The sequence below is a fragment of the Petaurus breviceps genome, unplaced genomic scaffold (assembly GCF_028583685.1).
Source record: "Petaurus breviceps papuanus isolate PSGF00001 unplaced genomic scaffold, PetGlider_PUasm1.0 227, whole genome shotgun sequence".
Classification (NCBI taxonomy): Eukaryota; Metazoa; Chordata; class Mammalia; order Diprotodontia; family Petauridae; genus Petaurus; species Petaurus breviceps.
The window spans coordinates 13,845,140-13,859,728 of record NW_027185896.1 but is presented as its reverse complement, the minus strand read 5'-3'; the positions used below and the strand labels follow the sequence as shown (position 1 = coordinate 13,859,728).

General features: G+C 39.1%; 1 protein-coding gene across 6 annotated transcripts in view; it reads left to right on the top strand.

The window, feature by feature from the left end:
- The window catches only part of LOC138167149 (meiosis-specific coiled-coil domain-containing protein MEIOC-like), a 50,148-nt gene extending 37,607 nt beyond the window's left edge, over positions 1-12,541 (top strand). For all 6 annotated transcript variants that reach the window (XM_069095846.1, XM_069095843.1, XM_069095847.1 and 3 more), the window contains 2 exons: positions 10-187; positions 5,732-12,541. In XM_069095846.1, coding sequence (XP_068951947.1) covers positions 10-187; positions 5,732-5,994 — 441 coding nt within the window. In that variant the 3' untranslated portion in view covers positions 5,995-12,541. The remainder of the gene's footprint in view (positions 1-9; positions 188-5,731) is intronic.
- The last annotated feature ends 2,048 nt before the right edge of the window (positions 12,542-14,589 follow it).

Here is a 14,589-nt window from a genome sequence, read left to right as displayed (position 1 = left end):
TTTTTTTAGGTTTTGACCTTACTAAGAAAGATGGAAAAGCTCCGTGGTAGCCCTGTCCATGAAAATATATCCATCACTCTGGAGCACCACTTAGAAGCCATTCATGCTACTCAAGCCAAGCGTAAGGATGAACTTACTAATGCTGCTAATCCTCCCCAACCAGGAATTCGTTATAATAATGAAAAAGGCAAGTGTTCTTTAAGTGTGTGTTTTTAATCTCTTGGGGCTTGGCATTTTGTCAGTTGAGGGAGCTCCTGAGATGAACTTGCTGTCCCAGGGCAGATGATCTGTCTCATACAATCTTTGGAATGAATGAAGCAGATTGCATTACTTCTACATTAATTGCTGTTTTAAAATTCCATATCCAGGCTTTATTTTCTAAGCAAGTGGCTCATTATTGAAAAGTAGTGGCAAAATCCTGGAGAGGAAAAAACCTAGAGAAAAATACTTAAAACAGGAACCAAACCAAACCAGATGCATCTGTTACTATCTTGTTCAAGTAATTTTTTTGTTCTTTTTACAGGACTTGAGATTTCATTGGTGTGGGGAATTTTCAGGGGAAGACTCCTTCTGTTGTTATTGTGGGAGGCATCTAGGTAGTTCAGTGGATAGAGTGCTGGGCCTGAAATCAAGAAGACCTGAGTTCAGATCTGACCTCAGGCATTTATTAGCTGTGTGACCCTGGTTAGGTCAATCAGCCTCTGTTTGCTTTAATCCAATGGAGAAGGAAATGGCAAACTAGTCAGATATCTATGCCAAGAAAACCACATGGACATATTGGTGTGCTATAGCCTATGGGGTCACAAAGAGTTGGACGCAACTAAACAACAACAGCAGACAACTTCAGAGGAAGACTTCCCTCTGCCCAGGCAGGTTGGCAGCTGTTCTGCAGCTGAGCCTTGGCAGGGCAATAGCCGAAGGGGCAGGGCGCTGAGAGGCTCTGTAGTGTGTGTTGGGGGTAGTATTTGAACCTGGCTCTTCCTGACTCCTGTGCCAGCTCTCCCCTGTATTTTAATATTGACCACATTGGATCATTTCACCGGTGGTTATATAGTTGCTATGGAAATGGGAAAAACCAAATGGAGTGGGATAGACGAGTATTTATTTCTCAGTGTCAAATTCTATTTGCCAACATAGATTTTTTTTAAATTATCTAATCTGATATTTAATTTCATTGATATTGATTATTTTTCTTTAGACTTAGGCAGATCTTTTAAGAAACTTTCCAGGAAAGAGGGTTTTAGCTTAAACAACAGTTTAGTGCCCTGATTTTTTTGAAAGATAGAATCACATAGTGTTGCAAAGAAAGTTTCATTTAATTTAAAAAAGTGGAAAAATAGAAGAGGGAGAAATTGAGAGCAGAGGGTGTAGCGGCAAGCACCCCGGCATCCCCAGGGTCGCTGCCACCACAGGTTCTTAGATCTGCTTTGTTAAAGGAAGGCAACTCAAAATGGGTTAACAAGCTTACTTTAATCAGTCAAACATATATCGTTTACCAAGTTCAGGGGAAAAAGGTCAGCACCCCGAACTTCAGAATATACAGACAGAATTATCAAGACAGAGAAACAGATCAAGTAGACAGTTTCCAAACTGTCCAACCATTACATCCATACCAAATCAACATCTGGGTTTCAAAGCCAGGGGATTCTCAACAATGGCTTCCCAGAGTTTCATCAAATCATAGAACACTTCTCAAAGTGAGCCCCAAAACAAAGCTACACATCAGGGCTTATATAGCCTTCTCCTGGCTCAGAGAATGTAACAACCTTATTGACCCACTGGCCAATCAAGAAGTATCTACTGAAAAACAAGCCTCCCACCCCAGGCTCCAGGTGCACTTTAGCCTAGGGGCAGAGAAGATCTTTAAATTTACATTCCCATTACAGAGGGAAATCTGTTCACAACAAAATGAATGTTTCAAAGTACACAGTAGAAGTAGCTTGTAAAAAAGTGAATAGGACAGGACTTGGGGAGAGGTAGGGCCAAACTGGCTAGGTGTAGGAGGGGAGAGGGGGAGTTCTTGGGGCAAGGGGCTTGTCTGGTAGTTCTGGGGAACAAGAATGAGGGAGGGGATCAGGAAGCTGAAAGGTGTGCGCCAGGGGAAGGGGAAGTTTCACACACACACACGCACACACACGTTCCATTTCTGTCAATGATACCACTATTCCTCCAAGTTTAAAAATTTGAATTTCAGCAGTCATCATCCCAAAAACCTTTATTGACTCTACACTGATTACAGGATAAATAAAACTGGAATTTCTAAACTTAGCATGTAAGACCCTCTGTGATCTTTTACAGTCTATTTCATCCATATTATCTTCTGTCCTGGGCCTGCCTAATTCCTCTGCATTAGAGAAATTAGGCAGCTTCTCCCCTCACCACAGCATAAGTTCTCATCCCCAAGTGTTTACTCAAACCTTTTCCTCTTCTGGAATGTCCTTTCCTTTCTTTTCTGATGGTGATTGTTCCTCCTCTCTCTCTCTTCTAACTCTTAAGCCAGGAGGATGCATTGATTATTCCTTGCTTCTGTCTCCATTTCTAAACCTATATGCTCTGTCACCAGTTCTCAATAACTTCTTCCTTTGAAGTTTATGCCATCTGACTCTATCTCCCTCTCCTGAATCTCTTCTGTATCTTCAGCAAACCTCTGGGACACTGCCACCTTCCTTGGTGTCTTCAGCACCTTTCATGTAGCCTTCCTCTTCATCCATTCCTTTTCCTCATCCTTTCAGACTTAAATATCCATGCTGATGACCCTTCTGTTGGTCTCATAAATTCCTATGACCTCAACCTTTACCCCACTTTGAGCCACTCACAGGAGTGAGCACACTTTTAGACTTTACTCTTAACTTGAAACTATTATATCTTTCCCATAGTCTCATTTCTGAAACTGCTCTTTCCAAAGTTATCAGTGATCTCTAAATTTCTCAGTATTCATCTTTTTTTTTTGCCTGGCTCCTGACTCCAGGGCCGGTGATCTACTCACTGCGCCACCTAGCCCTTTCTTCCTTCTTGACACTCATTCACCTCCTTCTCTGTAAGTACTTTGTTCTCTCTTTGTTTTTGTGACAATGCTTTATCTTTGTTCTTCTCTTATCTGACAGCTTGCTCTCCCTTTCTCTGGAATGTCATCAAAGTTGCCTGGGGCACAACTACCATAAGCATTCATGCCCAGGACTCTTGTCCTGGCTTCTCTTCTCATTCTATACTTTTTCCTTAGATCTCTCTCATCAACTACCATGGATTTGATTATGACGGCTTTGCTGATGGGTCTCAGATCTACATACCCAGCCCTAATCTCCTAACCTCCAGACTGACATCTCCAGCTGCCTGTTGGATATCTCAACCTGGATGTCTCCTATACATTTAAACTCACTTTGTGTAAAATTGAACTCATAATTTTCCTCCCTAAACCCTTCCCCCCTTCCAAACATCCCTATTACTGTCAACATACCACCATTCGCTCAGTCTTCCGGCTCACAACCTACCTGTCATCTTTGACTCCTCACTTCGCTCCCTCCCTGCCCCATACGTAGTAAGTTGTCAGATCCTATAGATTTTACCTTTGTTCCGTCTCTCATGTGCCCCTTCTCTCCTTTGACACTGCTGCCCCTCTGGTACAGGCCTTTATCTTGTAATGCTGAACTGTTCCAAGAGCCTGATGGTGGTCTCTCTCCACTGTAGCTCATCAGCTAATCTGCTGTCAGGTTAATCTTCCGGAAGTGTAGGTCTGATTGTGTCATACTCCTATTTGAGATGGCTACCTGTGATAAAAGAAAATACAGTCCCCTGGGATTCAAAGCCCTTCACAAACCCCCATCTCCTCCTCCTGCCCTCCTTCCAGTCTCTTATATCCATCCCCTCCAGTGACCCTGGCCTCCATCTCCTGGTGTACTCCTTGTCTCCAGTTCCTGGTGTCCCTGATGTCTCCGAGATCCCAGCTAAATAATTCTACCTTCTACAAGAAGTCTTTCCTGCCTTTCTTAGTGCTTGTCCCTTCCCTTTTGATTATTCCCAGTGTATTCTGTCTATATCTTGTTTGTAGGAAGTTGTTTCTTGTAGTCTTTCCCCTTAGACTCTGAGCTCCTTGAGGGCAGGGACCATCTTTTTCCTCCACTTTGTATCCCCAGAGCTTAGCATAGGACCCTAACACACAGTAGGTATTTAATAAATGCTTGTTGATTAAATTCTAAAGATTCCATTTTCCCCAGCTCTCATCTGCCTCTGACTCCTTCAGCGGCTGCTTTTATGACCTTCTGTTTGTGGCCTTCTTTTCTCAGCACTTTTCCATCCTATCCAACCACACTTTTTCCCTTGTGTCATTCATCTGCTCTGTGTTTTCATTTATCACTTCTATGTGGATCATTTCCAAATCCATTTTATCCAATCAGACTGTGCCCTGTGCTCCAGTCCTGAGTTTTCACCTCCATGTTGGAACACCTCTGCTTAGGTCAACAACTCTTCCCTCCATGTGTCCCAAAAGAAGTTCATTATCTTTTCCTCCAGACCTGCCCGTCCCTTTGACTTGCCTATTTCTTTTGACAGTCTCATGGCTAAACAGCTTAGAATAAAATATTCTAATTTTCATTATCCCTGACATTTAAAGTCCTCTTGGTTCCATTTTTTTGGGTTGTCTCTCACATTCATCTCTTTTTCATTCTCTCTAAACCAGTCACCAGCTGGGACTGAAGCTTCCTGAATCCAATAGCATTTAATTTACATCTCCCATGTGCTTCTGTTGTGATTTGCATGTTTGGTGTCTGCATGTATTTTATCTCTCTGCTAGATAGAAAGGCCTTTCAGGCAAGGATTTGCTTCACCTTTGCATTCCCTCACAGTGCCCTAGACACAGGAGGCACTCATTCAGTGTGTGAACTTTTAACTTTTCTGGTTTCTCTCTTGTATCTAGACTATCACCAGTTTCTAGTGTATGGCTTTTTTTTCTTTTGAACCATCTCCCTGATGCATCCTTTCCCCACTGCTGTTAGCCTGCAGTCCCTGCCCCTTCTGTGACCTGTCCTGCATGTGTGGTTGTCACACTGAGCATAGCTAAACTTGCTTTCCTTGTGTCATCGCCCTTTCCCAGGGACCTACAGTGGGTCCCCTTTTGATTTATTCGGTCTTGAACTCCAGTGCCTGTTTGAAAGGTCCTTCATAATCTCATCCACCTCTTCTTCCCACCAAGCCCTCCTGTTTCTTTACTTTCCAACGTGTACACCACGGTCATTCTTGTATGTCTCTGGACAGGTTGTTTCCCTAGCTAGAACCCTCTTTTCTCCTGCTTTTTACTTAAATCTCTCCCTGCTTGAAGCCCCAGCTTAAATAGCTCTTCCTCCACTAAGCATTCTTCAGGTACCCTATTTTATGTTCATCTTTCCTTTCTCCAAACTTATGTTGTACTTAGTCCTACAGACTTTAGCCCCTAACTCATCTTTAATTTCCCTGTGTAAATTTTGTCTCTTTAATTAGATTTAAAGTTCTATGAGGGCAGAAACTAAAAATATCTTGTGTGTATGTTTGTTTGTACACGTGTATGTGTGTGGAGGGAGAGGGAGAGAAAGAGTTTATATCCCTTGTATCTGTTCTCTGTGGTATATCCTGTTTTCCACCTAGGATTTACAACATGGCAAAAATGTGATGAGAAAGTACTGATTTGTATTCTTACTTTGAGCATCATATGGCATATCTCTGGGCCCGTGGTTCTGATTAGCGACATCTTTTTTTGTCACAGATGTCCTGGCTCTGGCATTAGTCATTAAAGAGCTTGCCTCTGCAACACGGAAGACACGAACTGCTTTATGGTGCGCGTTGCAGATGACTTTGCCCAAAACGTGCTTCAGCCTGCCTGTGAAACAGGAAGAGATTGAAAGGGTGTTACAAGAATTGTGTCCCCAAAATGCTGCCACCCAGGAAAAAATAATGATGGAGCATGAAAATCATGGAATAGAAAAGGGAAGCAGAGAGCACAAAGTAGATTCTTGGGTCATTGCTTAAACATCCTGGGGGCAAAAGCAATTTTTTCCAATTGTAAGTGTTTCCAGGTTCTCATAAAAAGTTTTTATAAATAACTGATGAATGCAATTTGGTTACTGTGATTTCAGAATGCATATTTCTAAAGAGTGATGTGGTATCCCTTATAATGCAATGTATTCTCTTTGAAATACTGTATCACTTAGGAAGATGGAAATAGCTGAATATTTCTTTGGTTCTTTTGAATCCAAACTTAACTTCTATACCTTTAACTGGGGAAATAGGGAAAAGATAACTAACCTTTGTAACTGACAGTCTCTAAAAAGTAAATTTTCCCTAGAATGTCTACAAAGGTACATTGAGGTTTTTAAAAGCTTCTTAAAATGATTTGTTTGCCAAAGTAATTTGAGTTTTTAAAGATATTTTTGTCCTTCTGTACCAGAGCAGGAAATTGAAAATCTTTCTCATTTTTCCAAATTGGTTAATTATTTAAGCTATAGTGACTTAATTTGAGAAAACATTTCATGTAATCATGTGGTCAATTCAGGATTTTCAGCTGGGATAATGATCACAACCAAATTCCTCTTTCACTGGTCCCCAAGGAAACAGAAGGACTGAGAGGTTTTAAAATTTAAGTAACTTGTTAAAGTTACCATTAACAGGTGAATTAAAGTACACTCAGGATTTGAAATCACATTTACTAATTCCTTAAGGTGGATTTTAAAGTAACTGTTAAACTTAGTATGCACTTAATCAAAAGTATGGCTGCGTGTATTAGTTTTTGGTACTATAATTTCATAAACATTCCATATTTATTTAATGTTTATTTAATATTTTATTTTAATAATATGACATAGTGGTTTGTTCCCTTTCCCCCCTTTTTAAGTTAAACTTTCCTAATTAGATTTAATGATTTGCTCAGGAAATACATTGTTATATGCCTCTATATAATCTTGCTGTATACATATACACACACACACACACACACACACACACAAACACACGGGGTGTGTGGTGTCCCCATAGTCTTAGTGTTGTTTAGAACTTTAGTATGCGTAAAACTGCATTAAGACTTTGGGGACACCCTGTTTATGGATGAACATATATATAAAGTATATGGGTGTTTTGGGTGGGAAGAGATAGTCGCAAAATATTTACACAAAACTAACTGTATACTAGGTAACCAAAGTTGTTTAACTGATTTGTTTTAGCATGAGAAGTCATATATCCTAACTAGTCTCTGTGCTGTGGCTTAGACAATCAAAGTGTTACGTGTTATTGTGAATATACAGGATGAGAAATTAGAAAGAAGTCTTGTCTGCTAATGCTATTTAGGTCTGTTTTAATGCTTTAACAATCATGACTTAATGTTTTGTTTTCAAAATGCATTAGAAATCAAGTCATGTTCGTAGTTATTAGAACATTGGTGAGATTTGATAGTAGACCCTGTAATTTTTTTTTTTAATTTGAAAAGGAATTATATTAATATGTGGAAAGATTTAATAATAACTGTAAGTAAAAGTTCGCCATAGGTCTTTGTAAATTGGACATTTTATGGATTAATGCAATTATTTTTCCATGTGCTTTGACAAACAGTATAGTTTCAGATTTGTGACTATTTCCAAATCAGATGCCGTATATTTAATAGTGGTACCACTGCTAAAGGTCACTTTATGTCTTAGTCTTAAAGTCACTTTATGACTTAGAATGCAATTTTTAAATGGTCTTTGAAGTTAAAAGCAATCTTTACAGGTATTTCTGATCATAAATATAAGGTTCAGTCTTGGTCCAGTTTTTTAAAAATGGTGTTTAAGAGAAGTGTTCTAATGTCTGTATAGGTTTCTGTGTGTGTCTTCGTGTTGTATGTGTGTGTGTGCAGCTTATTTGCACTATTTGAATAATTTCAGAAGGTGACTTGACACAAATGAACTATTAAGCATTCAGTGTTTACAGCATTTTACTTTAGGATGGAATCAGTCTTGAATACATAGCTAGAAAATCAGAAATTGAAAGCAGTGATTTTCATTTCTATCCTAAATGCCGTTTACAAGATAATTGTAATCAAAACATTTTGTGGTAGCGAATATATGAGCAAATTAGAACTCACTTTTATTTGTGACTAATTGTTGAAGGAATGTGGTCTTAAAATCTTTATAATACGGTTAATGTGCCTTTGTAGTCTAATTTTTTTTATAAATAAGTGCATTCTTGCTCCTACTTTCTATTGCTATTTAAAAATATATTTAAAGAGATTATAGCGTATTTACTTTGAATTATAACAATGAGCAGATTGGAATTGCACCCTCTATGTGTCTGATTAGGAGCTCTTTATCCCAGAGGGGAGACCCTTAGACACAATGGAATTTGAATTTCAATCAGCTCTTACCATATTGCCTCTGGGCAGCAAAGTGGTGAATATGCATGGTTAATGGATATCCTTTTAACATTTTGAAACTATAACATACTTAAGAATCTTTAGAGTTCGTGACTGATATTTGGTATGCAATGACCCACTTTGGGGTGCTGGTAACGGCAGTATGGTCTTTATAACTCAGTACTCAATTGGCAATAAGCTAGCATAGAATACAATTTACTCTGTGGTTTTTCAATTATAGATAAATGTTTGTGTTTGTATATTAGGTAGCAGTACAGAAAAAGAAACAAAAAAAAAACCCTTAGTGGTTTTTGTCTTTAAGAGTAAATTAAACTGAAACTCAGCATGTTCTGAATTTCTATTAAAATGAAAAAAATGGTTCACTTAAACTGAAAGGTTTTCTTGGTAATATCTTTGCTACACTCCATATTCCTCCTGCATTTTGAGGATTGCCATTTACATGTAACAGGAGTTGTCTTAAGAAAGTAATTTTAGTTGCCTTCTTTAAAAACAAAGATTCCTGGTGCTTGGACTTTAGAAACTGAGCTCGAATTCTCTTACACAGTTTTATAAGTTAGAAATGAAATAAATATCTAAGATTCTTATGGTGACTAATCATAAATATAAAGTTTGAACCTCTTTGGAACAAAAGCTCTGGTAAATCTGTCCTAAAGCCAGTCTAGCAATAATACCAGGAAATGCCTGGCTCTTTGCTTCAGGTTTATTCTAATGCCCAGGCCTGTGATTTCATTAGTCTAGAGACTTCCTCCAGGAATGCTGTTCACCACTTTTCCTTGCCTTAGTAGATTGTTTCATTAATTTCTCTGGCCAAAAACTCATCCCCTGCTGATCCGTGTGGGGATGAGGAGACTCTGCTTGTAGCAAACATGACAGCCTCCTCCTTCTGCACCCGTGCCCATGGGCACCGCCCAGAGCTGCTCTTGTGCTGACTGGTGCTGCCTCACAGAGCCCAGGGGCACCTCTGCTGCCTAAGGAGTCCTGAGGCACAGCAAACATTAAGGTACATGGAGTACCTCAGTAGGAAGGAAACTTGTGAAGGCTTCCCATGAAGTATAATATCCACTTCTGGGAGAAATGCCTGTAACGGAAGAAACTGGATTTGCCAAGTCACATATATATCTGTGATTAAGTAGTAACAGTATGTATCCTGGGATGTGAAGTCCTTGGCTTCCAGGCTGGTGGAGTGGAAAGAAGACCCAAAGACCTTCCAGCCACCCAGCCAGGGATCCAGCAGAAAGACTTTCAATGTTGGAGAGCATAAAAACTTTAAGAAAAAAATGTGGCTTCTCCCAACTTATGAATGGATTTCTTTCTCTAATTGTACTCTACAGTGGTGAGACTTTTTGGCTTTTTCCCTCTTGAGCAGCAGTTTTCAAGGTGTGGTCTGGAGGTCCCAACACTTTAGAGGATCCAAGAGTTCTTTTCATCATAATGCCCCAAGACACTTTAATTTATTGCTCTGGTTAGTATCAGTTGATAAAGCCCATTTAAACAGAAGCTCTTTGAGGGTCTCCAATCATTTAAGAGTGGAATGGGTGTCCTGATGCCAGAGTGTTTGAGAACCGCTGCTGGAGAGTTTGACCAGTGTCGTCTGGATGCTCTGAATGATTCTGAAGAACATTTCACCTTCTTGGGTTCATAGATGTAGGGCTGGAAGGGAGTTGTCTGGTCCTGGCTCCTCACTTTACAGAGGGAGAAAATGAGACCTAGAGAGGTTGGATGACTGGCCCAGATCATCTGCTTGTGAGAAGCAGAGTTGGCATTCAGACCCAGAGAGATGATCTGACCTTGGAATCCAGCCTTCCCTTTACCATGCTGGGCTACATCCTGGTCTCATCCTGATTGTTGTCTGTTTTACCCGGAGAAACGTGAAGCCTTAAGATCCCTTCTCTCTTGATGCGCCAGTTGGCCTCTGGGCAGATCTTTCAATCCCACCTGCTAGCATTTGGTCTTTTACAATCAGCAAGTCAGTCAGCAGGCATTCCTTAAATGCTTATTGCACTAGAGGCTGGGGATAGACGATTTTTTTTGGAGGGACAATTGGGGTTAAGTGACTTGCCCAAGGTCACATAGCTAGTAAGTGTATCAAGTGTCTGAGGCCGGATTTGAACTCTTGAAACACCACAAATGGAGTCCTCCTGACTCCAGGGCTGGTGCTCTATTCTCTGTGCCACCTAGCTGCCCTGAGGATAGACATTGTTAAAAAGGAAATCATCCCTTCTTACAAGCAGCTTTGTGTATATGTACTGCTAGATATCTACGTACATATATATATATATATATATATATATGTATGTATGTATGTATGTATATGTTATAAAAGGAGAGGAGAAAAACCTGTCCACAAATTTACGTTGTAATCATTACATTACCTCTTCCCCCTTCCCTCCATACGTATGACTCAGTAGCTGGCTTTTGGACCAGCAGCACCGCTCTTCAGTTCCTGGTTTGGGGCTTGAATAGACATGCCAGACTGCAATAGTGACACCAGTGGGAAGGGTGTGTGTGGTGTGGGCATTACAAGCAGAATAGAGCAGAGTGGTGTAGTCATTAAGAGAGCTGCCCCAGGTTTAAACCCTGCCTTTGACACATACTGTGTGGTCCTGGGCAAGTCACTTCATTTCTTAGTGTTGAGTCAGCTCTCTGAGAGCCCTAACTTGTCAAGAAATTGACAGAGTGCATTGGCAGAGGGGGTTTCTCCTTGGGATCTCCTTATGCCAATAATAGCACATTCTGCCTTAGAGGTAGAATGGAAAACCAAAAAAAGGTCAAAAAAAAAAATCCCTGAGAGAGAGGGAGAGAGAGTGTGTGTGTGTGTGTGTCTGTGTCCCTGTGCGCCCATGTGTACGTGCTTGTTCTTTGGGCTGTTAACAAAGATGGTGTAAAGGAAAGGTCAATTGGGAGCTTCTTTAACAATAAACAATGGAAACTTGTTCCATTTGTGGTGTTTCAAGAGGTGGGGAAGGATTTTCAAGGTTACTTGGCCAGATTGCTCTCATTTTGTTTGCTGAACAAGCCTTTAAAGGGTCTGGAAGAAACATCAGAGACAGTGTAGTCCACTCCTTCATTTTCTAGACAATGGGGCTGGCTGAGCTTTAGAAGCTATCACCCACCCAGGGTCACAGTGGTGTAGGTTTTAAACCCAGGGCTTCTGAGTCCAAATCATGTTTATTAAGTTATATATGATGGGAGGAAAAAAAGAAAAAAATATTCCATTGTACAGTTTTTAATTTTTAGTGGTCTCCTTATGCATATTAATGATTGAATGACTATCCCTATAACCCTCTCCTTCCCCCCCCTCCCCAAAATCAGGCTACTTGGGAAGAAAATTAAAAGTTTTTATTTTTATGACCAATATTAAAGATTAGGTTTATGGTATGCAGCTTTAATAAGTTATTTTATCATAAATATTTTACATCTTTTTGGTTAATTCTGTTTGCTCCAAATAGATTTTACATCACTCCTAAAATATATTTTGTAGCTCATTTTGAAACTGAATGTTTTCTTTGCACTAAGGGAAACGTGGAAGTATTTACTACAAAAATAAGGTATAAGATTTGTCATCATCTCCTTGTGTTCTTTTTTCTTAGAACAACCTTTAAGTATGTTAATGAAATCTGAAAAAAAAAAACTTAACTACTTCTACCTCTTACTGCTTTCTAAGGAAGTTCTCATACTATACTGAAACTACACTCAATTCAAATTACTCTAGGGGTTGTTTAATCAATATCACTTTGGAATGACCTTAATAAGTGTTACCTTACCCATTGTATTCTGTGACTTTGGTTGGATGCATTCTTTTCCATTTGGAACCTCTCATCTTAACTAATGAAGCCTTATTTAAAAAAAAATATTTACCTAGTATGATATAGCATGTGCTGTATAATGTTATGTTTCTGTAAATGACAGGCTTGAGAAGATCCTGTAATTAAAGATGGGTCATTGTAATTTTACCACATTTTTGTGTTGATAACTTCAGATTTAAATTTGTTCTGTAGGTATTTGTGCCTAGCTAATGCAGCTATTCTTTGGGTCCATTTGATTTTGATATTTGATACCTGTTTATTGTTTAACTGCTATTGTTTCTCACAAGATGTTTTTGAGAGTATTTATCACAGAAATAATCTGTTCTTGTTAACTTGGCAATCCTATATTAAAGTATTTCATATCATTAAATTGCTTTGTTTTTTTTAATTGAAAATAAAATAATACTTAAAATAAGGAAAATCAAGAGAATAAATAAAATTTAGAGAAAATAATATCTATATTTTAGGTATTTTTCTTTTCCTTCAAATCATTTTAAAAATACCTTCATTTTGAAGACATTTTAGGCATGATTCTAATTCTGAGGGAAGGATTTTTAAGGGTTTTATAGTTGGTGTTTCACAGAGTCATGGTATTTGTGATCTTGTTGATATAAGGTATTCCCTTCACCTGTACAGATCATAACCTCTTTGCCCTCTCATCCCAGGTGATTTTTGTCCATGTCTTCCCCATAAATCTCTTGTAGAGGACCCCCACGATGCACTGGAGGCTTTCCTGCATTTTTTTAAGAAGAAAGAGAAATTGTATATACCCAAGCAGTCCGTGGGTCATCCATCTGTCAGGCCCTCTTCCCTTTTCTAATTTTAATTATATCTTAGACTGTTTTTTCCCACAGACTGTTGTTGGTAACATTCTGGAGCTGACCTCACCTACAGGTCTCTCCAGGGCCTTTGATTCTTCTGAGATTGTGGTTATAAATAGTTTAGTTTTCAGAAAATTCTGTCTGTTTTAGGCAGGTCTCTCCAGGGCCTTTGATTCTTCTGAGATTGTGGTTATAAATAGTTTAGTTTTCAGAAAATTCTGTCTGTTTTAGGCCTGACTGGTCTAACCTGGTTTACCCCTCTCCTCTACATTTTTAGTGCATTTCTTGTACACGGTTTACCACTTAAATACCGTATTTCTCTGCATAATCATTGCACCCTGTGTTTTTTTTGTTTGTTTTTGTTTTTTTCCGATCCAAAACTTGGTTTATAACCTTTCATTGCATAATTGTCACATGGTATAATTCTGTTCTTCATGCCATGTAAAAGGTAAACAGTAGCAATATATTCAACCAGTGGCATGTAGGTACTATTATGAGACACGAGCCAATTCTCTGTACATGCCCTTTGTCAGTATATTTCTGAAAACTGACTTGCATGATTTGTTTAGAGCACTACAGGACTAACCATATTGTCATTCAGCCCAGAGTCACATCTTCCCACACTAGCTGAATTGTACAGTTCATCTGCCAGTGGTACAGTTTAGTAATAAGTGATTTTTAAGTAACACTGGCACAGTTTAAAAAAAAAAGCTTCACATAATAGTCACACCCCACTTTTTTGCAAAAATATTTGACATAAAATCAGTGACAAATATGTGGTGAAATATGTTATGTGTGGCCCTCTATTATTCTTTGATATCCCCAACCAGGCTATACAGTCCCTGAGAAGTACCAAGCATTTCTTAGACTTTTGTATTCTCCACAGTGCAGGGAGGGAGAGAAGTACTCAGTAAATACCTGCTTGTCAGTTCATTGCTGAATATTTGTAAAAAGTTACCTGAAATTACGACCTTTTTGAAATACATACTAGCTAAAGAAATAGTCTTGAGACTTTATTTTGGACACTTTTCTCCTTGAGAAATACTTTCAAGAATCATGTCAGATGGGAGTGAGCATTTTATCAGCATTTAATCTTACATGTAAAATTAGAGAGGGGGAGGCAAGTGATCTTTTGTAGCTGAAACTGGAAGAACAAAAATGCAGGCTAATCTATATTATCTGTTCTCATCAGTCATGATAGTGGCAATTAAAAAATTTTAAGCACCTATTATGTGCCAGTCACAGAGCTAAAGCCGCAGGATTCAGAGAAAAACATTAAACCTTCCCTCAGCTCACATTCTAATGTGAGGGAAACACATGCAAAATATTTTCTATATAAGATATATGTAATATTAATGGAAAGTAATCTCAGAAGGATGGTGATAGCAAGCATATGTGCGGGACAAATAGGAGGTAAAGCTTCCTGCAGAGGATGGGATTTGAGCTGGGTTGTAAAGGAAACCATAGGTGGCTATGAGGAGGGAGAACATTTCAACCATGGGGGACAGCCAGTGAAAGTTCTTAGAGTTGGGGGAGAGACTGTTGGGTATAGGCCTAAGAAGACAAGAAAGGTAGGAAGAAGGCAGCTTGTGGAGGG